Source organism: Sturnus vulgaris, chromosome 3 (assembly GCF_052056855.1).
Source record: "Sturnus vulgaris isolate bStuVul1 chromosome 3, bStuVul1.hap1, whole genome shotgun sequence".
NCBI lineage: Eukaryota > Metazoa > Chordata > Aves > Passeriformes > Sturnidae > Sturnus > Sturnus vulgaris.
In genome coordinates this window covers 91,154,892-91,177,668 of record NC_142245.1, presented here as the reverse complement: position 1 = coordinate 91,177,668, position 22,777 = coordinate 91,154,892, and the positions used below count along the sequence as shown (strand labels likewise).

Below are 22,777 nucleotides of genomic sequence, written 5' to 3'. Positions count from 1 at the left end.
TAGTGAGCAACCATGGACACTTCTGACAACTTCAGACTACTTCTGACAACCCCACCATCTCATCAGAACTGTGGTAAATGAGAAAGTTTGCATGCTCTCTCTCTGTGCCCCAGAAGAATCATAGCTCCATTGCAAGCTGTAATTTAGGTATGCCTTGGGACCAGAAAAGACTGAGAAGCCAAACTGTGTCCCTCAGCAGCTATTGGCTCCACAAAGAACAGAAACTGAAAGCCACAATGAAACTTCTGTTGTTCAGTACTAATGCTCTATTAGCATAGAATTCAGTTTATTTCCTCTTTTGAACGACAATTAAGAGCCATGAAATTCTAATTAAATTTCTAATTGTTTATCTTAAATTGATCAGGAATATGATTAAACTAACCAGAAACATCCAGTCAAATCAAAAGTGTGACTGTAAAAGGATTTACAACAGATTCAAAGGCCTGCAGAGCTCCAGTCCCAGTGGGAGATTGCTCAACTGCTTAATAGGAGAACAAGAGCCTTCATCGATCTCCCATCATTCCCTTTCGCTCAACACTGAAGGATATAATGTAAAATTATACACTGTATAATGCAAAAGGGATTGAACAGATGCCAGTTTGTATGTAGTCAAGGTCCGTGGGGTAAAGGATGTATTGTTTCTTTGCAGTTGAAGGAGAAACTGATTGATAGAATGTGAAATTAGGATCAGTAACAGGCAAAAACAAATAGCAAAAAAGTCCATATTTTAACGCATAGAGCATATTCTATCCCTTATATGAAGGCATAGTGCTGGCTCACTAGAAGTAAGAGTAAGAATGAAACAAGCCTTAAATCTAAAAAGAGCTTGATTAGCTCTGACAAAGAAATGGAAATGAATTTTATTTCCACAAAAGTGGTTGGGTCTATTACATTCTGCTCATAATTTTAATCCAGATGCCTACTAGGCATGATTTCAATTATCTATATGTCATTATGAAAACCAGGTTTTGAAACTTGACCACAGAATTCATTAACTATCAGCCCCAATTTAGATGTCATTGTTTAAATTCCAAAATTCTGAATTTTCATATCTACATTAAAGATAATAATGCAGCTACTGTTAACAGTTAAACACTGCCCTGATTTTCAGTGACACATAACTCAAAAGCAATTCAGGATAATTTCCTTAATTTTTTTAATGCATACAGTTTTTCAAATGAAACTAAGCATGAAGAACTTCAGACCCAAAGGATTGCTTTTTACATAATACTACAGTGCCTAGAGCTAGTGACTGCATACACCTACTGAAATTATTTTCAATATCAGCCACAGCACTTTTTACAAACTGATTAAGAACAGTACTAAATACTAAGTAAATGCAAAACATACAGTACATATGTGCATGTGTTCCCTTTACTTACATATCTTTACAGGTTCCTAATGGCGACATAAGTCAGATCAAGAAGACATGCATTTGGTAGTGATAATGTGGCATGAATGACATCTGGAATGGAGTAGGGCAAACGAAAGTAAAAGCAGGCCAAAAGGTATCTAGAGAACAACAGAATACTCCCTGTGGTTCACACCAGAGAGCAGAAATTTGCCTGAGCTCACATAATTCAGTTGTGCCTGCTGGGGTATGAAAGTATGCGGTGACCTGAGGAATTTGCCTACTACAATACACAAATCTGTTTGAGATTATGAACTCTCTGCATACTTACACCATTGCGACTAGACTGACGTTTTAAACAAGGAAAATATGGTACATATAATCTATCTGGGCATCTGATATTCAATATTAAACTGGAGAAAATAGGGATTACCGAAAGAATTTGACTGGAAAAGAACTTCCTACCATAGAGACAATAAAGTCCTATGGAGAATGGAAAAACAAATTTTCAGTAGAGTTCATCAAGAATGAGCTTGGCAGAATTTTATCTAATATTTTCACTTAATGAGTTGGAATAAAAAGTAGAGATGTGGTGATAACACTGATTTTGAAAGGGAAATACTTAAAATGCAGCTATAAAAGAGTAAAGTGCACTCCTGACATATATCAGGATAAGCGTTTTTAATAGAGGACATAAAATAGCGGACAGAATTACAAAAAAACTGAGCTGGAAGAGACTAACATTGAGTCCAGCTCCCGGACCCTGCACAGGACCATCCCCAAGAGTCACCCCATGTTCCCAAGAGCTCTGTCCAAACACTTCTTGAACTCTGTCAGGCTGGTGCTGTGACTGCTGCCCTGGGGAGCTGTTCCAGTGCCCAAGCACCCTCTGGATGAAGAACCTTTTCCTGATATCCAACCTAAACCTCCCTTGGCACAACTTCAGGCCATTCCCTCAGGTTCTGTCACTGGTTACCAGACAGAAGAGATCAGGGTCTGTCCCATCTCTTCTCCTCACTAAGTAACTGCACTAAGGGCTCCCCTCAGTCTGTCTCCTCCAGGCTGAACAGACCAAGTGCTCTCAGCTGCTCCTCATATAGTTTCACCTAAGGCCCTTCACCATCTTTGTTTCCATTCTCTGAATGCTTATAAAGATCTTTCTTATAGTGTGGCACCCAAAACTGCACACAATATTCAAGGTGAGGCTGCCCCAGCTCAGAGCAGAGCAGGACAATCCCTTCCTTGGCTGACTGGCCATGCTGTGCCTGATGCCCCCAGGACAGGGTTGGCCTTCCTGGCTGCCAGGGCACTGCTGGCTCATAGTCAAACTTGCCATTTACCAGGAACCCCAGGTCACTTTCCATGGCATTGCTTTCCAGAATCTCATTCTCTAGTCTGTCCATACTGAGATGGATGGGTTGTCCCATCCCCGGTTCAGAATCTGGCACTTCCCTCTCTATGGCTGGTGATTGCCCAGCCCTCTCATTTGTCAATGTCTCTCTGCAGGGCCTCCCTGCTTTTGAGGGAGTTGACAGTTTGTCTTGGGGTAACTGTATAATTCATGTATCCCCAAATCATCTGTTCTGTTGGTGTTGAATATTGAATTCTGCAGCTTTAAGACTGGTTCCAGAGGTGAAGGGGGGGAAAGAAGTGCAATTTGTTATCAGAGACTGCACTGGCTCCCCCACATTCCTGCTCACAGACTGTGTTGTCTGCAGTGAACAGCAGGAGAGAGCTCTCTTTTTGCTTTTGGTTAGTTTTTCTGGCTAGCTGAGGCAGAGGAGCTTCCTGGACTGTGGGGGTTTTTTGGTTGTTTTTTTCCCTTTTTCTTGGAACTATCTGAACCTGCTCCGAACTAAAAATTCAGAAGAGCACCGGGAGCTCACACCTGTGTCCCACCGGGCCTGGCCTGGGCTGTGGCATTTCCCAGCGCTGGAGGGACTGAGAACAGCCTGAGTGAGCCGGGCTGCAACCCACGGAAGGCACTCTGCTGAATCTGTCATCTCTTCGTCAACTCTTCAGAGCAGTGAAGGGTTTTGCTGTTTAGTATTGTTCATTTGTGTGCTCAAAAGTGTTTTACCTGCTGAATAAATAGTTTTTCTTTTTCTACTTCTGTCCGAGGAAATATTTTTCCCCGAACCAACTAGGGGAGGGACTGCTTGAATCTGTTTCATAGAGGGACCCCATTCAGAGGTTTCCTCCCAAATTTGCCCTAAACCAGGACACAGCTCCTCATAGTTTTGTATCATTTGCAAACTTGCTTAGTATCCCTTCCAGTCCTGGGTCCAAGTCATTTATGAAGATGTTGAAAAACACAGGGCCTATGATAAAGCTCTCTGCAATTCCTTTTGAATATATCTTGCTGTATTCTTATAGGAAATGAGACACAAGTTGAGACAGTTGCAGAAAACTACATGCAAGTTGGAACATACACAGGCAAGCACTGAGTACTGCTAGCTGGGGCACAGAGAGCCTGGCATGTGAAAGGAGAAAACATGCACGTTTGTGTGAAAGAGCGAAGAAAATCATGTATCTGGTCTGAGTATTTGTCAGGATATCTAGAATTAAGGCAGCGCTGAGTGGGATACTTTGAAACTGCATTTGTGTGTTTCCAAATCATTAAGTGGATGTGTGAAGAAATAGGTTTCAATACAAATGTAGATCTGTTATCTACAGATAAATTTGGCTGTTACATTTTTCTTTATTTTTGGGTATGAAAGAACCCATAGGGCATTAAAATCACAAGAGAATACAACCAAATCAGAGCCCCAAGACTTCCACCCATGTGACTCCAACGTGGGAAACAACTTTTAAGAACATTTTTCAGAACTGTTTGGAAAGAAAATTACCAAGACAGAGCCACAGAGAGCAACAGAAGACACAAGTTAAAGGAATAGTCTGGTCAACTGCAGCAAACACTACTGACAAATCAAGAAGAATGAGGATAGACTACTGTTTCCGAGATCTTGTCATCAGGGAGTTTGGTGAGAGTTGTTGCAGTTGCAAGCAAGGAACAGAAGCCAAAGTGTAGGAGTTATAGGAGGGAATCACAGAAGAGGGTCTCCAGACAGTAATTATAAACAGCGCCTTCAATGAGCTTAGGAATGAAGAAGAGATAGGCGATGAGATATGATATGAAGAACCAAGTAGGGTCAAAGGTGCAATTTTTAAGAGGCAAATGCTTGGTTATATTGCAAATGGAAAAGAGCCAGAGGACAGTGAGAGGTTAAGAAAGAGAATAAGGGAGGGAAGAAATAAGAGAAAGAACAGAACATGGGGTCACTGGGGCAAGTGGAGGGGGTATAGATGAAAAGTAGACAAGAAACTTCTGCTGCTCTGACAGTGGAGAAGAAAGGACAGAGGGAAGAGGATATCGTATCTATTTTTCTTAGGAGAAAAAACAGCAGAGGAAAGAGAAGAGTTTGAACAATAAATTACAGAGGCAACTGGGATTTAATTTGTGAATTCAATTAAGTTGGAGAATACAGATGTTTTCTAAAAAAGATAGTAGGACTGAAAGAAAAAAATATACCATAATGAAAAAGACTGTTCCAGTCAGTCTCAGAATATTCACCAGAGACACTCCACAGTATGAGAGCAGAAGCAAATATCTGGGAGTTCACAAAGTAGAATCTGCAATAGAAGTGTTTAATTCTAAGTATGCACTTAAATCTTTGCTGAATCAAGGGCAGACATAGCTTAACTGTATCTTCGGCAAACAAAAAAAGAAAACAGCCCATGAAGCCAGAGATGGAAAGAAGGACTTGCAGGTAAACACATCTATACAGCTGCTTTAGCAACACATGGGTATATGCTGTTTGGTTCACTCAGGTTTTGAGAAATCAGAATTCTCCCTTTTAAGAAAAAGTGATAAAAAGAAGTTTTCTACTTGTTTCACCTGGCATAGTTTACCCAGTCTCTTGTCTGTCTGCAGATGAGTATCATTCATCTACTAAATTTCCTATGCATATAAAACAAAAACAAAACAAACCAAAAAAACCCACAACAACTTTACTGGGTAATATTTTGCACAAAAAATGCTGAATAGTCTCTGGGGATGGGGAGGGAGAAGGAAGAGGAAGAGAGTTTTCGATTTCTTCCAGTATGCCAAAACCAAATTTCAATGTTCCAGAAATGGTATAGACAGTACAAGGTCCCCATGATCAAGGTCACTAAGAATGGTGATAATCACATCAGCCCAGTGCCTATGAAGTGAAGGATATAAAACCACAAATAGGGTGAATGAGCAAACTTTTCTTAACCAAAGTGTGTTAAAAGGAAAATTAATCCAAGCAGAAACTGAACTCCATGTTGTAATCAGCCCTTTGTCAACTTGTTTCAGCAGGAGCCCCAGAGCCAGATCCACAGCTGCTACCACAGCTGGAAGCATGAAGCCTCCTGAGAAGCCAGTTGCAGACTCAGATGCTGCTGTTTCCTGTTTATTATTATAGTGTAACTTTGCATATAATTTACCATGTTCACTGCAAATGTATTTATTTTTACTGGATGTTTGCGCTAAAATGTACATGCCTATTATTTGGTGAATTCATAATATTAAGGCTGATCTATTCTGTGTCTCTGCAAAGAAAACCATTTGTTAAAAACAGGGAATCTTTCCTGTAGGGAGAGAGAAAACACAAAGAAAAGAGAGAGAGAGAGAAAGGAGATTCTTCCAGAAATAGATTCTCCAAGCCAAGTCCAAAATGAGTAAATAAGGCCAGGATCTTTTTCCACATTTGATTTAACAAACAACTCAAAACCCCTCAAACATCCTCCCTCCTACCCCCCCAAAAAACCAAATACAATCTCTCCATGTATTTAGTGCCCAGTTACAAGTAATGTATCTTTTTCTCAGTAAATACTACATAAAAATATTTGTTAATCTTTTTAAATTCCAAAAAGACACTGTTAACTTGTGAACTATGTTCAGAAAATAGTTATTTCTCTAAAAATAAAACATAACCATTACAATAATGAAGACCCACTTAACCATTTAACTTTCAGTAACTCTCTCAAGTTACCTATTGAGCTATCACATACTAGCAAACACATCACATTGTTACCCTCTAATTTCATACTAACTTTCCACATCTGATTTACACTACCCTTTCAGAAGACATGGGGATCATTTTTACTTCCCACGGGGATCCCTCTTTTGTTTTTTTAAAGTAGCTCTTTTGGCCTGCTAATAATATTTTCTCTCTGCAGGTACAAAAACAATAGGTAAAAGTTGGTATAAATTTATTCCTCAGCTAAACCCTCACATAGTGCAATCATTCAGTATGACCAAGTCAGTACAATGGCTCCAAAATCCTTTTCTTAGCCTGTTCCCAGTACAGAGAAATTCACTAAGTCCCTACATCCCAGCAATCTCTGGCTTCTTAAACTTCTCCAGGACACTGATTCCAGCTGGCTTAATACTGTGTAACCCTGTATATATGTTCACCATTCACATACAAAAATGTGTTTCTTCCAAGTCTATTAAATGCTCATCTACATTTTGTTATTTCCAAAACCCCAAATGTAAGCTCACTTAAAGTGACATGAAGGTGTTACACTGGTTTTACTATCTAGAAAAGTCATAATAGTATAAATCACGATATTCTGAAAATAATTGTGACTAAGCTAAACTACACAGTATAGTCTTTAAAATGGGCAATCTAAAGTTATGTGAAAAAACCACGTATTTGAGCTCCAAGTATTCCAGAATACCAGAAAATGAGTTGAGTTTCTGTCTGTATTTGTAAGACATACATGGCTTCAAACTGTATTTGTGCAAAACTGAATTGTTGAGTTTATCTTAAGGTATTTCTAATTTTATCTAACAGATTCACTACTGTAAGGCCATCCAAATATCTCAAGTTACTTAGGAAGGACTGTAATAAAAGAAGAAAAAAAGAAGGTTATTGAACTAAATTATAAATATCTGATTATCTTGATAATCGGGAATTTTGGATAATCAGGATGTGTCTTTATAAACAAAACAGGCTTTGCAATGAGTTTCTAAAACCAACTGTTACAAGTACATTAAAATAAAAAGAATTTATTCTTCCACATCTTTTTTTTCCAAAAGAAATCCAGGTCTCATTAGCACAAGACAAAGATTACTAAAATCAATTCTTTAAGTCTTGATTATATTTTGTTTAATATGTATTAGCATCAAAGTGAACCAATAATTATTTCCTATAATCAACAAGGAATTACGTTTGTTGCAACCTGTAAGTTTTATTATAGTATAATATAAAAGGTGGTAATAATAATAATAGTCATGGAAAAAATATTCCTATATTTTAAGTATATCAACAAGTATTTGAATTCTATATAAACACAGATGTAAGCCAAATAGTGATACATTTCAAAACACTTTTATGTATTATGAACTGCACCATACAACTCATTCTTAAAAGGCATAGGACATAAACAAAGGAATTACATAGAACAGCTCAGAATTAATGTGTGATTGTATGTGCTTTAATTTATGAAGTAGCAGCTTTGTAAAGAAATGCTTCTAGAGGTATTTCTACACCAATCATTTGCATCTGTTTTTTTAACACTGAACCTCTAAACATTTGCATACACATTCACATTTGAACAAATGGCCTTAAAAGGGCTACTCCCACAAAAATTTTTCAGGTCTGGGATATAAATACAGCTTTTGGTTGCTGACCATGGAGAAGTGTTTTTTTAGTATAGGAAAAAAATTACAACCTTTCAGGCTTATACTCCTGGTTTATTTTTTATTAGGATTAAGGCAGTCCTATATAGTATTGCATTTTTCAGAGGTAGATAGCTTGGTTTTATGTCATGGTCAGAGGACCCAAAGCACCATTTTTAGAAAAGAAAGAAAAATACCAGTAAGGACGGCCTTACTTTCTTTACTGTTCTGTTGTACTAATTGCAATTCACTCCTGCGTCTTTTTAGATTTTGTTATACATTGATTTAGAAGAATCTAACTTAATGGAATACATTACCTTGGAAGAAAAAAGCTTATTCAGAATTTACTTCACATTTTCTTCATATGTACATTCATGATACACAAGTTAAAGAACAATCCAAGTGACTGTTTCCAATTACCATTTCCCACCATTTTTATCAATCCTGGCTGTTAAGATTTAACTTTTAATCACTGAAAAAGTTGTGGTATTTTTAAGAGTACCTGAATTATGCATTGCAAGGTGCAAGTTTAAAACCAGAACAATTTTGTGTCACTTTACATGTAAACCACACATAGTACTAATTAGCTGACCACACAGTTCATAGCTGATTTGGCTCAGTGTCTTCACAGAGTGTGTCCCAGATGTTACTGTAAAGTTTTTGTAAAAAAAGTTTTTGTAAAAAAACCTCCCAAACTAACCCAAAACCCCAAACAAAAACCAACAGAACTCCACCCCTTTATGATGCTAATAAATGGTCTAACTTCTCAGACCATATGCAACATTTCAATTCTTCATAAACATTTGAACTGATTTAGTAAACATTTAGAAAACTGTGGACTGTGGTGCAGATTTTAAATGTGACAGCCGACAACATAAATTTTCTGGATGATGATGGAGTCAATGTTAGTGCAGCTGTAGTAACAGTAAGACATGCAAAACTTAAAGTTTAGTTTCAACTGTTTGAGTGCATTTTTCATAAGATTCAAGGATTGCCAATGATTTATGCTCACTACATAAATTGCAAATTGCCAGTAAAAATAGGAAATACAATTTGAACCCCATAAAATTATTTTTGGAAAAATTTTTCAACTGCTCAAATAAGGAGTTAGGGCAAGGCACTAAATTATCCATTTCCTGCAAATAAATAATGCTTTAAACAATAAGAGCACTTTAGAAAGGAAACAATCTCTGTATTGAAATGAACACAAATACAGTTTATACATATTATTATTTTATTACTTTAGTAATTCTAGCAAAATATTTAGCCTACAAAATTTATATTAGAATTTAAAATGTGTAGTCCTGGGAGCCTGCTTGAGGAAGGGCTGAAGGTTTTGGCCATGGTTCTTTAAGTCAGCCAATATCTAAAAGGCTGATTAAAAACTAAGTCCACAGAGTAAAAATCTTTCACTATATAGTCAACAGCTTCATTTTGTGACACCTTGCAGCACAAAGCCTATTAATACATTTCTTCTATCTCTTGTAATTTATACAAATTACAAGGTCGTAATCCTTTGCCTGTGCAGAAGGAGGATGGGATTAATTTGTTCTTACTCCTGATATCAGAGAGAGTCATCCACGGCCTAGCCTAAGACAGGCCACCTACAGAATGACCAGCACTGGAAGACCTAAACTCCTCTGCAGACAAAAGGATGGATCATCCAGAGAGTGTTTCATTTTATCCTGTGGCAGGTGCTATTAAAAAGCACAAAGTAAACCACAGCAAGAAGGCTGCCTAAGTACCTCTAGTAAAGTACTAGAAAATTTAGGATGACAAGCTCAGGCTTGTTGTGTGGTCATGCTCAGATGTGCCTCATGTTACAACAACAGTGAAAAACAATATATAATTATTATCAGTAAATAATAGCCACACAACAAAAAACCTGAAACTAATCTTCTTGAATTGAGTAACAACCAGTCAAAACAAGGGCATCTATTCAAAATACTGAATATAAAAAAAATTGCCACAAACCCCTGACTGTCTCAGCATTTCAAAAGAGTGCATGGAATCAGGATACCAAAATGTAATTTATTGTATCTGTCACTAAAAGCAGCCTCTTTAGCAGCAGCTAAATATGGAATCATAAATCACAGACTTTAATAGCTAATTATTTTTTGATTTTTTTTTTATTCCCAGGAAAAAAGTCACCTGGATTGCACTGAATATTTCTGTGAAATCTTAGTTTAAGTTTTACTTTCTAATTATATTTTAATTTTTTCATTGAGGAAGAGAAACCCAGTATTTTATCTCACTAAATACAATGAATAACTCTGGAAGTCTTCCAAATGTTCTGCAATATTTGGGAACCAATGAACTACTTTCTTCCAAGTACTAATGAATTCCCTATAGTGCAGGCTTTTTACCAGAGAAAATCACAGTTTAGTTTTCTAGAATTAAGTCTGAAATGTCAGACTGCTTCCACAACCTCCCTCCTCACAAGCATCTGAAACGTTGTAATTCCTGGATTTAGAATTCAAAATTGATGCTTCTTCTTTAAGTATATTTCTTCATTTTTTAACTAATTAAAAGTTTTAAGTCCACCTTCTAGACCTTTTTTCAACTGCTGGGAGATCTACTATTAAAATAAGAAGTCCTTGTGAATCCTCTATTTCTATATTCAGGCTTCTGCTATTTTTTTCTGATCTTCAGAATTCTACTCAAGAAAATACACCAGAGCTTTAAATAATGTAGTGAAGTATATGGAAACTAAACAACCCCTTTTGATTATTATTTCTGAGCAATCATTCTGTCTCAACGCTTCTCATTGACTCTTGTAACTCTGCAACCCATGAGAACTGCATCTGAATGAGTATGAACAGGGAGGGTCACAAGACAAAGTGTCACAATACTTTGCAATTATTCTCTAAAACATACTTGTCTAGAGTCTGATCCATAGTACTCTTTTATTTCTCATTAATTACTATTTTGATTCCTCAAAATCTTCCCGGGATGGATTTTTTAGAAGTGCACTCAAAATCCAAATGTATGGGGATAATCAGTTCCCTTTTATCTTCTAACTTACAGTGTTCAAAACCTTCTTTCCGGTATTTTCATATACTGAAATCCATGTTCAGTGGATACTGAGAATTATTGCCTCAGAAAAGGTTTTTTGTTATGAAATAAGGCTCTATATTCTGCAATTTAGATTCTCAGCAGGTTTTTAGCATATTTGCTATTTTATTATTGAGTTATATTAGATAAACCCTGGAAAAATACCAGATCTCTCCTAAACTTTTCGATTTGTCAAAGTGTAACATCATCTTATCTCTTGTGCCTCAACCTCTATTTTTTACTGGATAAATTAATTCTCAAACTAATATAATGTGAGGAAGATACATGTAACATTTGCATAAATGTAGCTTCCATTCTATATACATATCCTCTCTATTTGGATCCTTTATTACAATCCCACCAATGATTTTTTGCCTTTTATATACCTTTTATATAAACTTTTATGTATCCTCAATATTCTTAGCATGCACATTTGTAATTCTTCATGTCTGATAACTTAGCATAGTCCTAGTATTTTGTTAGGCCAGGAGAACAAACATCCTAAAGGCCTTGTAGTAGAAGACTGGAAAGCCCTAGGCTATCTTGGGATAGCAAGGTCCTGTCTAGAACTTTTCCTGCAAACTACAGATTTGGCCCATCCAGGGGGGAATTTCACAGATGGGGGAATACCATGCCATTCATCCAGACCTCCCATTGGGGCATCCTCTTTAGATATGCTAATTTGTAAGGTCTATAAAATTGTATACACGATCTATTGTGTGTGTACTGTGGCACATCCCACCTCGGTGAAGTGGTGTCTGGCTCTCAATTTTCTAAGACCAGGAAAAAGCATCACCACAAATTGAATTATTCTGTTAATGGCTATTTAATTCTGAATGATTCACTTTTCCTAGACCTAAGGAAGAAAGCTCGAGTGCATTTAACATAATTTGCATTCACAACTTTGAATAACTTTGTAGAATATCTGGTATTAAGCAGTTCTCTGCTGAAGTGCTCTGTAACATACTGCACCTGGCATGACAGACTCAATAAAATCTTCCTGCATTTACTGTATGAAGTTTATCTTATGTTTGCATATTGCACTGAAATTAGAGATATCTGTACTGGATACACAAAATAAGCACTTTCAAAATATAATCTGATTGTATTTTCCCTGAGTTCAATTATCTCCTTTCTCTTCATCTCTGTACTGTTCTGTTTCCTTCACCACCTGGTTCTTGATATTCCTCCCTTTTATCTCTTTGCTTTGCTTTCATTCTTTATTACTTTTTTTTTTTTTGCTGTGCTGTTCTTCTCTTTTGCCATTATCTGCCTCCTATTTCTTTCTCTCTCTCTTTTTTTTTCCTTTGTTTTTTTTTTCTTTTTCTGTGTGAAGAAAAATAAAAGCCACATGGTTTGTCAGATAGTAGACAATAAATGTTTGGGAATGTTGTAGAATCCTGTCATGGGAACAATTACTTACATCACATCAGTGTATCAGTGCCAGAATAATTGCTTCTGGTATGTTACAAATGCAATAGACATAATCCAGGGTGAGGAAGCACCAGGCTGCCACTTTTTTAAACATGTGAAAACTATTGCACAGAAGTTAATATTTTAGAGCAGAAAATCAATCTACAGTACACCACAGGGGCTTCTTCATCACCTACAATTTACATGTTATGGACAAGTTGCAAAGTCCCTTTTTTGACATCCTCCATAATTATCCAAAAACAATACACAGGGCTTTGAGGATTTCCTAGATGCTTGGTTGCCTATATTGTACCATTTAGTTGAATTTTATTAGTTAAATGCAGGAATATGAAACAGAAAACATCTCCTGACATGCCTAGACATCTGAAAAAAACAGAAAACAGACGTTTAGTGTAAAAATGTTCACAAGTGGATAAGGTTTGTGGCTATACACTTGCTGTTTTGTCTGAATTGACTGCCTGTTCCTTTAACCACACCTGTCTGGGACCTAAAGTTCAGGCATACCTGAACTTAATCCTCCTGGAGAACTCAAATTGCTAGTTATGTTCTCAGCTCAGAATTTAGTTTTAGAAAAAAATGTGATGAACAGTGGTGGCAGACAGCTTTTAAACAACAGACCTCTTATATGAGAAGTTGCTCAGGAAGGCAAATCATGACTCTACTGGCAGATTAGCAACTGGAAAAAGTATTTAAACTCTGGTACAAGTTACTATTTCTTAATGCAGTGAATGTCCTTACTTCTCCCTTTAATGATTTTCCCCATGAAATATACCCAGGATAACGAAAAAGAACCCGAGCATTTCTGAGTTGTCCTTGGTTGACTCTTGTGTGTATACCAAAATCATAGAAGCACAGTATGGTTTGGATTGAAAGGGACCTTCAAGATGATCTAGTTCCAGCCTCTGAAATGGGCAGGAACACCTCCTTCCAACAGATCAGGTTGATCAGAGCTCCATCCAACTGGGCCTTGAACAACACCTCCAGGGACAGAGCATCCACAACTTCCCTGGGTGAACTGTGCCAGTGCCTCACCATGCTCACAGTGAAGAATGTCTTCCTAGTATCTAACTGAAACCTACTCTTTCATCTTGAAGCTTTTCCCCCCTTGTCCTATCATTACAGTTCCTGACAGAGTCCTTCTTTGTCTGCTTCCCTGCAGCTCCCTTCAGATATTGCAAGGTTGCTATAGGGTCTCCACAAAACCTTCTCTTCTCCAGGCTGAACAGCCCCAACTTTCTCAGCCTGACCTTTAAGTGACATGTTCCATGCCACATGTAAGTCCTCTGCTGGACTTGCTTCAACAGTTCCATGTCCTTCTTATGCTGGGGAACCAGAACTCTATGCAGCACTCTAGGTGGCATCTCATCAGAGCAGAGCTGAGGGGCAGAATCCCCTCCCTTGCCCTACTGGCCATGCTGCTTTTGATGCAGCCCAGGACACGACTGGCTTTCATGTGAGCACACACTGCTGGCCCAGGTTGAGTTTTTTGCCAACCATCACCCACAAATCCTTGGACTCGACAAGATGATCTCCAGAGGTCTCTCTCAACCTAAACCATACTGCTGCTCTGTGATCCTCTGGGACAGAGGTATAACTAGAAGTCAGATTTCCCGTTCTTAGGGCAGATGCCCAACCAACCACACACTGTTGTGAAAAAAAGTGTGCAGCAGCATTACCTGCATCACTACTTCTGGAGCAAAGAGAGAAACCAGGATTTATTCCCAGACTGATTTTCAAGTACTTAAGTCTCTGAGGTATCTACCTCTACATATTTTCAAGTCCAAGTATTTTCTGAGCATGATGCAGTTTACACTACTACTAATCCTCAAGGAATCTAACTACCGAGTTTCTCTTTGAATCTATGCGAGCCCTTCTGCATTCACGAGGACCTTCTTAGGTCTTAGGTAAGTAGTTCTTACCTGTGATGCAAAAGAAAATGGAAACAAAAATTGATACTGTTCAAGAGTGAGTACCATTCATGATAATTTTAAGTTAAAAAATAAATTCTAGAGTTTCATGCACTGGAGACTCAAAAATTTCAATGCCTGGGTTTTCAGGATAACTTATATACAGAATAAGTTTTTTCTTAGGAGTATATTTGTTTTGTCGTTCTTATACCTTGATGCTGCAATGTATGTAGTGATATATTATCAATTCTATAATAAAATAGAAATTTGTAGGGCATTTTTGTAAGGTGCCTGCATTACGAATTCTCCACAGCACAAAAAAATTGTATTCTGTCATCTGTGATAGTAAAAATTAATTTGTATAATAAAACCTCATAAACACAGCTCTCTTTTTTCAATTTCCACAGCAAAAGAGTCACCATCAGTAGTTAAAAATGCAAAAATAACAAAATATATTCAATCCTAAACATAAAAATCACAGTAAAGACTATTATTTCAATTCATCTACAATGTAAAAATTTGGTAATAAACTTTTCTACTGGTACCAAATAATCCATGTAACAATGACTCCAGCAACTCTGTATTACTTTAGAATCTGAATATTTACCCACGCACTGGAATATTCATATTCCTCGCAGATTTAGTGACTTCTTCAAACCTTTCTATGCTTTCTTCAATTGAACAATTAATATTCATTTTGCTAAAAGATTCAGATGCTGCACCAAATACTGAGACTTCTGTAGCTCCTGCTGCAATCTAAAAAACACATTTCAAGAAAACAGAATCATAACACTATATTAAAGTATTAGATTAAGCATTTAATTCTATACAACATTCTAAAATTTTAAAGTATATTAAGTATATTATCCATTACTAAAATCTAATTTTAATCACATTTTTTTAAGATAATAGCATACTGACAGATTGAATCAAATTTTGAGATCATTCACTATGGCATATTTTCTGCCTCTTCTTAGCAATTAGTTAAACAAGTTTCTAAAGTGATGAATGATAAAGGTAATAAGATGTAAGAATTCACATGAGCCAACTATACAAAAACAATGATTAATACTTATATTCATCTTTTCAGAAAAGGAAAAGGTCATACAACAACTGTCACACTGTCTGTTACTCCTGAACACCAGGAAGTCATTCTCATGATTGGGAAAGTTCTCTGTGTGCATATGCCTGGAGCAGCAACAATAACCAGCAGGGATTTCCTTATTAGAGTCAGCTCTAGGATCAAGGGCTCCATTGGTCTTGGTGTCACAGTTGATAAGGATAACATGGAAAATGTTTACATGAGAGAAGTCTCAGCAAACATCAGTCTAGAAAATGTGTAAATGTGATGACTTCACTGAAGGGGCAATTAGCCTGAGCTTGTACTCAGTACCTCAGTAAATCAACTAACATGAGGCAAACTGGAAGGCTGAAAGGCAACTGATAGGAGAAGAAAACATTTTAGCTTAGGAGAATAGTTAACTCACTCTCCAGTCAGAATAATACTCTTGGTTCAATGGGAAAGTATGGAGCTTTTGCCTTTACTTTTTGCCTCTGCAGGATACTGTCTAAAATTCAGCAACCCATACAGGAACAGATATTCTTTCAAAGAGAGGGGAAAAAACATCAGCAAGGAAGAATGCAGGAATAATCTACAACCATTTTTTCATTGTTTTCCCTTAAATAAAGTATAGAGATAAAGCACACTTAATTAAACTCATATTACCATTGAGACAAAGTTGTAGCACTATAATCTGACTGTTGATAATTAAGTCAACTATGCACAGGATTTGGTTTTAACCGATATTTCAGTATAGGAACTGAATGACACAATAGACAACAAATGTTCACCAAGCAGTATGCTTTCCAAATACAGCTTGTCATCAGGACAAAAGCAGAAGCATTAAATATTTTCAGAAAACAAAAAAATGTGTAAAGATTTGACTAACAATGTATATATTTTAAGACGACTGAACTGCTCCGTTTTCACACTTTTACACACTTCAAGTCTATAATTTTGACTATTTTGGAAGAATGGAAACAATTTAAACTTTCAAACCCAACCAAACCCAATATGAAATCGAGAATTGCTATAAATCTTTTTCATTTAAATGAGTCTTTCCTCATCCTTCTTCAGTATTTTCCACCAAGACACTCCTCAGAAACTTTGCAGGGTCAACAAGTCAAAAAGAAAGAACTGTCTTGCCCTTTATATACAAGTATCGTTTAAAAGAAGTTACAAAGTTCCTGGTCAATGCCTCCAGTAAACTATGAGCTTAACATCATTCTGTGAATTTCCCTATATTTCATAAAGAAAATTAGGAGTTTTCAGTGAAAAAAACTATAGCATATTTCTGACACTAAATAGCTAGCTTTTGGTACTGAACTTAAAGTGTCTGAAACATAAAAGAGGTAAATGTGGAAAACACCTATGAAGGCACTTACAGCAGAATGAAAACCTTGAAGATTAGGTGTGAGAACGGGATACTGGACTCCAGGATGCCGCTCAATGCCCCTCATTACTTCTTTGTGATCTGCCATCTAAAATATATAAATGATTTGTATTGATCAGCAGTTATTTTCTGATTTTATATAGCTAACTAGAAATTGGATTAGACTGTGGTTTTGCCTTCATTACTTTTACAGTTCATACAAAAAGTCTAACAACAAGAGGGTTAAACTGATTTTGTACAAATATTATTTTTTAATTTCTTTTGACTGTGTTGCAATCTTTTAAGATCTATGTGAATGTAGAACTGGGACTAAGACTTCTACATTGTTCCTTTGTGTGTATCTGGAAAAACATAATTCACAGCATAAATTGACAGGCTTATGATCATGCTGTTCATGAAGTGTTACAGCAACTTTAACTTTGCTTCACTGGACTTAATAAGTGGAATTAACAGAATAACTGAGATTTTAAAAACAGGAATCTTGAAAACTTCATCACTCTGATAAATGCAACTTCACAATGTTAAGCATAACAGAACCTGAATTACTCAACACTGTAATCAGAACATTTGATAAGACTAAACACATCTATTTTTAAAAATACAGCAAAATCCAGATGGCCACAATATTTTAATATATTCAGAAGTTTCTTTCTAAAGAAGAAAATACTTCTTTACTATAGCAAAGATCAGAATACCTGTTTTCCTTAGTCTCCCCTCACAAAAGAAAATCTGCCTTTTAAGATACTCTTGCATTTTTCTCATACATTCAAGATTAAATATACTCTCTGTACTAACGAAGAAGATGAATGAAACTTATTCATTTAATAAAAGGCAGATTCCTTAGATAAGCACATTTTCTTAAAAGAAGTGGCTTGAAAACAAATATTGTTCAATGGTGTGCACACCTGAAAACAATACAATTAATAAAACACATTCCTCTTATTTAATGTCTTAAAGATTCTGAGTTTTAAAAAAAGTACTGTGCATTTTAAATGAGCATAAATAAAAGCAAATCTCTCAAGCAAATACTATTAAGTTGGATTTGTGTTTCTTTCCACACTGGTGAAAAGTATTTTGAGAAGTACCATGTGAAAAGATATATGAACTACTTTCATTACCCCTTATTTTCAGCAGATACCTTCTTGATAGCTATGCAGTACCACAATTCTAAATACATGGTATTAAATTATACCACACTCTTAACTAAGAATACTACTTGTAACCTGGAATCTTCCTGTCACCAGCTTCCTTCTATGAAAATGATAGATAAAAAATATTAGAAAAATCCATTCTCTTGAAATATAAGTCCAACGTATATCTATAAGGAAGTGTATGTATAGTACAAAAGGTGTTTTACAACCACAGACAACCCATTTCTTATCAGGAAGTAAGTGATGGCGCAAAACTTTTTGTATTTGCTTCTATGTGAACTAAACTGATCTGATAATCTCACAAAAAACCTCTGTTAACACCTTAGTTTTTTAAGAACAATATTTCATTCCTTAATTTAATATAAGCAGTAGCTACATTTCTCAGGGCAAAAAACAATGTCTGAAACCAAATGACAAATTAAATGGCAAATGCTGGAACTAAATTCACTCTCCACAATTATAGCCTGTCTTAAAATACACTGGAAAACCAAAATGACACTTTTTCAACCAGTATAAACCTGGCAGATTCAAATAATATTTTATGCATTAAATCCGTCCCACTGCTATTTTTCCTGTAAGTAAAATCCCATCTTTGCACATATTGCATGTTATAAAATTTTAAATTGTAATAAAATATTTCTTTTTCCAATTTCTTTAAAAATAAGCTTCCAAATAGTAGGTATTTATAATTTTTGGCTGTTTATGTTATAGGTGTGGGATCCTGTTTTATATGGCACCTTGCTACTGTGGAACTTTTTATTTTAGATTTTTCAGTAAAAAAAAAAAAATCTTTGCCAAAAACAACAGTGGATGGGAAACCATAAAAAACTTAAAACACTAAAAACAGAAATAAGTGAATGAGATCTAAACATAACTGCAAATTCTATTCCCATGACCTATAAAAAAAGAGCAAAGAAAAGACAAAGTCAAGACTGCACCCTCTGTCAAAGCAACACAATCTTATCTTTTAAATTAAAAAAAAAAATTAAATACTAATTAAACCATTAAAACAAAGTACCGAGTGAATGAATTTGAGATAAGAAGGGATCACTCATTTTTTTCTAAACTGACATAAATTTGATAAATTTGGTACTCATAATGGCTCACAGGAAAAGGAAATAATTAAACAAGGAAGAAATACACCTTTGCTTTAGACATTTTCTTCTAACATTTAAAAAATTACATTATTATCTGTTGCAGTAATTGACAAAGTGTGATGGCACTTAGAAAAACTTAGCCTGTTTCCTTTTAGTAGACAAGACATCATTGCCCCCACACTGATGCCAAAGAAATTCTGCACTGTCATTCCTCTCTTCATCTTTCCTATTATCCTTCTTCTAGACTCTTCCCTGGTGACCCTGACAACACTGAAATAAAGCAAAGGACTTCCTCAGAGTGTTGTACAATTTGCCTTGATAATTCATGAATTAGCATGGCTGTACTATGTTTTTCTCAGAGAAAAGCTGAGAATACAGTCCAGGCCCAGGATGTATTCTCAGTTTAAAATGGACAAATTTTATCCACATTTTATCAGATGTTCAACATGCAGTAGACATTGTTAAAATTGAAGTATTTTTCCCAAATAATTAACTTCTTGTTTTTATTTGTAAATAACTTGTATGCTCCTTGTCAAATATAAAGTATTCAAATGCTTCTGTGCAAAAAAGTGTCCAATTTCTTGAAAAATAGTTTAAATTACATACACAAGTATTGATTTATTTCCTTATTTGCAGGAAATAATTAATTTGCACAAACAGGTGCTAAATAGTAAACTTCAGGACTAAGCCTGAATTTGCAGTGTTAAATCTCAAATGGAAACGTGGCACTCTAATGCCAATGTATTTGCTGCCAGTTCCAGAAAGGCTAGGTTTCTGCTGAATTCTACCAAATGCAAAAATTAATTCTGGAAAAACAATAAGCCAATTATTATGATTCTTCAAAATTTAAATGTAGTTGCTGATAGAGTGTTAGAACTCCAAAATAAGCAATGCCACTAAGTACTACTACGTATACAGAAGTCCTAAATTTCGATCTCCCAAACACATTTCCAAATGTGGAAAATTACATTTCACTTAGACAAAAAAGAAAATAACGTATACTACTTTTCTTTTTTACATCAGTGACTACTAGTTTTAGAAGAGTAGAAAAGAAGTAAGAACAGCAATAAATTATATTAATGATGTGTCTCCATCCCAAATCTTTAGTTGCAACTGAATGTTACACAAATAAATTGAATGGCATTTAAATTGAAATAGTTCTGAATGGAGCTGATTTTACATACCTGAGGCACCCATTTGGATGAAACGAAACTGGTCACTTCTATTGCAGGCAGGCCTGTTTTGGAAAGCTGGTTGATTAACTCAATTTTTGTATCAGTTGGGACTATCACCTATAGACATGGAGACATACTTTAGTAAAGTATTTCATATATAAGAAACTTTTGTAAGTGAAATGTTCCCTGTACATAATCAATACTATTTTTTTTGTTGAAGAATGAACTACACTTAGATATTTTACTATAACTCTACTGTTTCCTGGCAGTAGGAAGTATAAGGAAGGTACTAGGCAGTATACATGATGTTACCCCATTTTCTGTCCATCACAATAGGAAGCACTCCTGTGTAACTGGTTATAGATCTGGCCTCATTATTTGTTATTAACCAATCACCAAACTAGCAAGAACTGACAAAGGAAACACTAACAGTGCAACCAGCAAAAAATGGAGGAAAAGGCTCCACAGCTGAGGCACAGTAACTATTCTGCTAATACAATTAACATCTCTGGTATCAGTAACAATGATATGTGTGAGCTTATCCTCCTGTTTGTGGAAATAGATGACTGTTTCTATACACGTACCCTATAACCTCTTGCAATCTTCTTCCATGCTTCCCTACCACTCTTCAGGCAAAAAATGCTATCAAAAGAGTAATATTTTTCTTCCTTGTCTCTTTAGCAGGAAGCACGATAAAACCTATTTTACCATTCCTTCTACATTAACACTTGAAGCAGAAACACAAGTTAGAAAGACAGGCAGTGTTTCATAGTGTTTACCAATTATGTCACGACAGAATGTTATGGACTGACAAGACAAATTCCAGCAAAAATAAATGTTGAGTAGCAGAAAGGCTAGTTAGCCAAGTATAGAATGAAATTATATGATCTAAAAGCTGGGTAAATAGGAATAGACTTTCTAATACAAATTCTAATACAAAGGAAAGTTATCAATATGAAAATAGGTATATTTATTAGTATAAAAATGAAAGAAACATAATCAGCAGGATACACATGTTCAACACAATGAAAATAACACTAACATCCATGTCAAAGCACATACAAAAATAAAAAGCGCTAAGTTACCTTTTCATTTTGTAATCCATCCCTTGGCCCAACTTCTACAATTTTTATGTACTCAGGCAGTCCAGATGCTTGAGGTTCCTGAAATAAAAATCAATACCAAAAAATAAAACAATTAAGGTCACCAAGATCAAAAGGTACAGCTTGTACTTGTGCTTTCATATGATTCTGGGTACAAAGTCATATTGTCAACATTAAGTTTGCTCGGCACATTTAAAAATCTGTGAGAACATGTTCCATACCTTGACCTAAGGAATAAAAGTTAAAAACAGAAGTTAATGAATGTTCCACTGCTACTTTGAGGTCACAAAAGTTTATTAAAAATGTATAGAGAACCATAAATGAACATTGAGTTTTACAGCGAGAAATATTTCCATTTCAAAAATCTTTCCAATCAACAATCCAGTCCTCCAAACTTGCAACTCAGTGTTCTCAATTTAACTTAAGGGGCACTTCTCTGTAAACGTTTGCAAGACTTGGCTATAAATCTGAAAAGAACATAGCAGTCAAGAAATGTTAAAGAGATTATTAATGAAAAATGAAAGTTATTTCTCCGACAGAAGATGAAATTTTTAAAAAAGGATTTAAAGGACAACAAGGAAAGCCTCTATAGATAAGAATTTTTCAGGTGTAAGAGAAGCTATGGAAAGGCAGGAGGCTGATGGGGACAGGAGGGAAGGAAGGCAGCAGAATAAGGTCAAAGGGCTAAGGAGAGCATGGGGAACTGAGCAGGGGGAAGGAGAAATGAGAACAGGAAAGCAGGTGAAGGGAAATGAAACTTCCTTTTTTATTATTTAGCTGCTCTGTGATTGAATCAAGTTGACAGGTGTGGCAGTTAATGTAAACTGGGCCCGTAAGTCCTGAAACAATTCAGAGCAGTTGGCTGGACTGAACCCTAAAAGCTGTGTGCCCTTAAAAAAATACTCCATGGCTAATTTGGGGCACACTGTGCATGCTCAGGAATGGACAGGAGAGACAGAGGCAGCCTTGCCAGGAGCTCTGGAAATACCCTGTTTTCTGTATTGTACTGAGGACAGACCAGTTTGTTCCAGCGTTGAAAGCCTGAGCTGGGATTAGCACAAGCTACCTGCAGGACAGCTGCTCCACCGAATCCACCACCTCTCCCAGGGGTTTAACACCACTGGAAGGGTGACACTGTCAGCACAGGGGGACAGCTCCTGCCCGTGGGAGCAACAGCTCCCCCAGACCGGAGACGCTCCATAAATACAGCCACTAATCTCACAACATCCATAACCAAAGGAAAACCCCATATTTTATTCCTCTCTGACTCATATCATCAGGGTTGTTTCATCCAAATGGCTGCTAATTTCCTCTCAGTAATGGAAAATGAGCATGCCTATGAGCACCCTTGGTTTCTCCCTGCATTCTTGGTGCCTGTGGGCAGTTCTCTGCAGGAT

At 36.2% G+C, this 22,777-nt stretch overlaps 1 protein-coding gene across 3 annotated transcripts in view; it reads right to left on the bottom strand.

Annotated features, from left to right (window-relative positions):
• The window catches only part of HMGCLL1 (3-hydroxy-3-methylglutaryl-CoA lyase like 1), a 75,178-nt gene that overhangs the window by 32,980 nt on the left and 19,421 nt on the right, over positions 1–22,777 (bottom strand). For 2 of the 3 annotated variants that reach the window (XM_014869479.2, XM_088162265.1), the window contains exons 2-5: positions 21,363–21,440; positions 20,287–20,394; positions 16,847–16,942; positions 15,009–15,157 (exon numbers count right to left, since the gene is read on the bottom strand). In XM_014869479.2, coding sequence (XP_014724965.1) covers positions 15,009–15,157; positions 16,847–16,942; positions 20,287–20,394; positions 21,363–21,440 — 431 coding nt within the window. Of the gene's footprint in view, positions 1–15,008; positions 15,158–16,846; positions 16,943–19,188; positions 19,373–20,286; positions 20,395–21,362; positions 21,441–22,777 lie in introns of those variants that run through there. The other variant, XM_088162264.1, reaches the window with a different exon arrangement.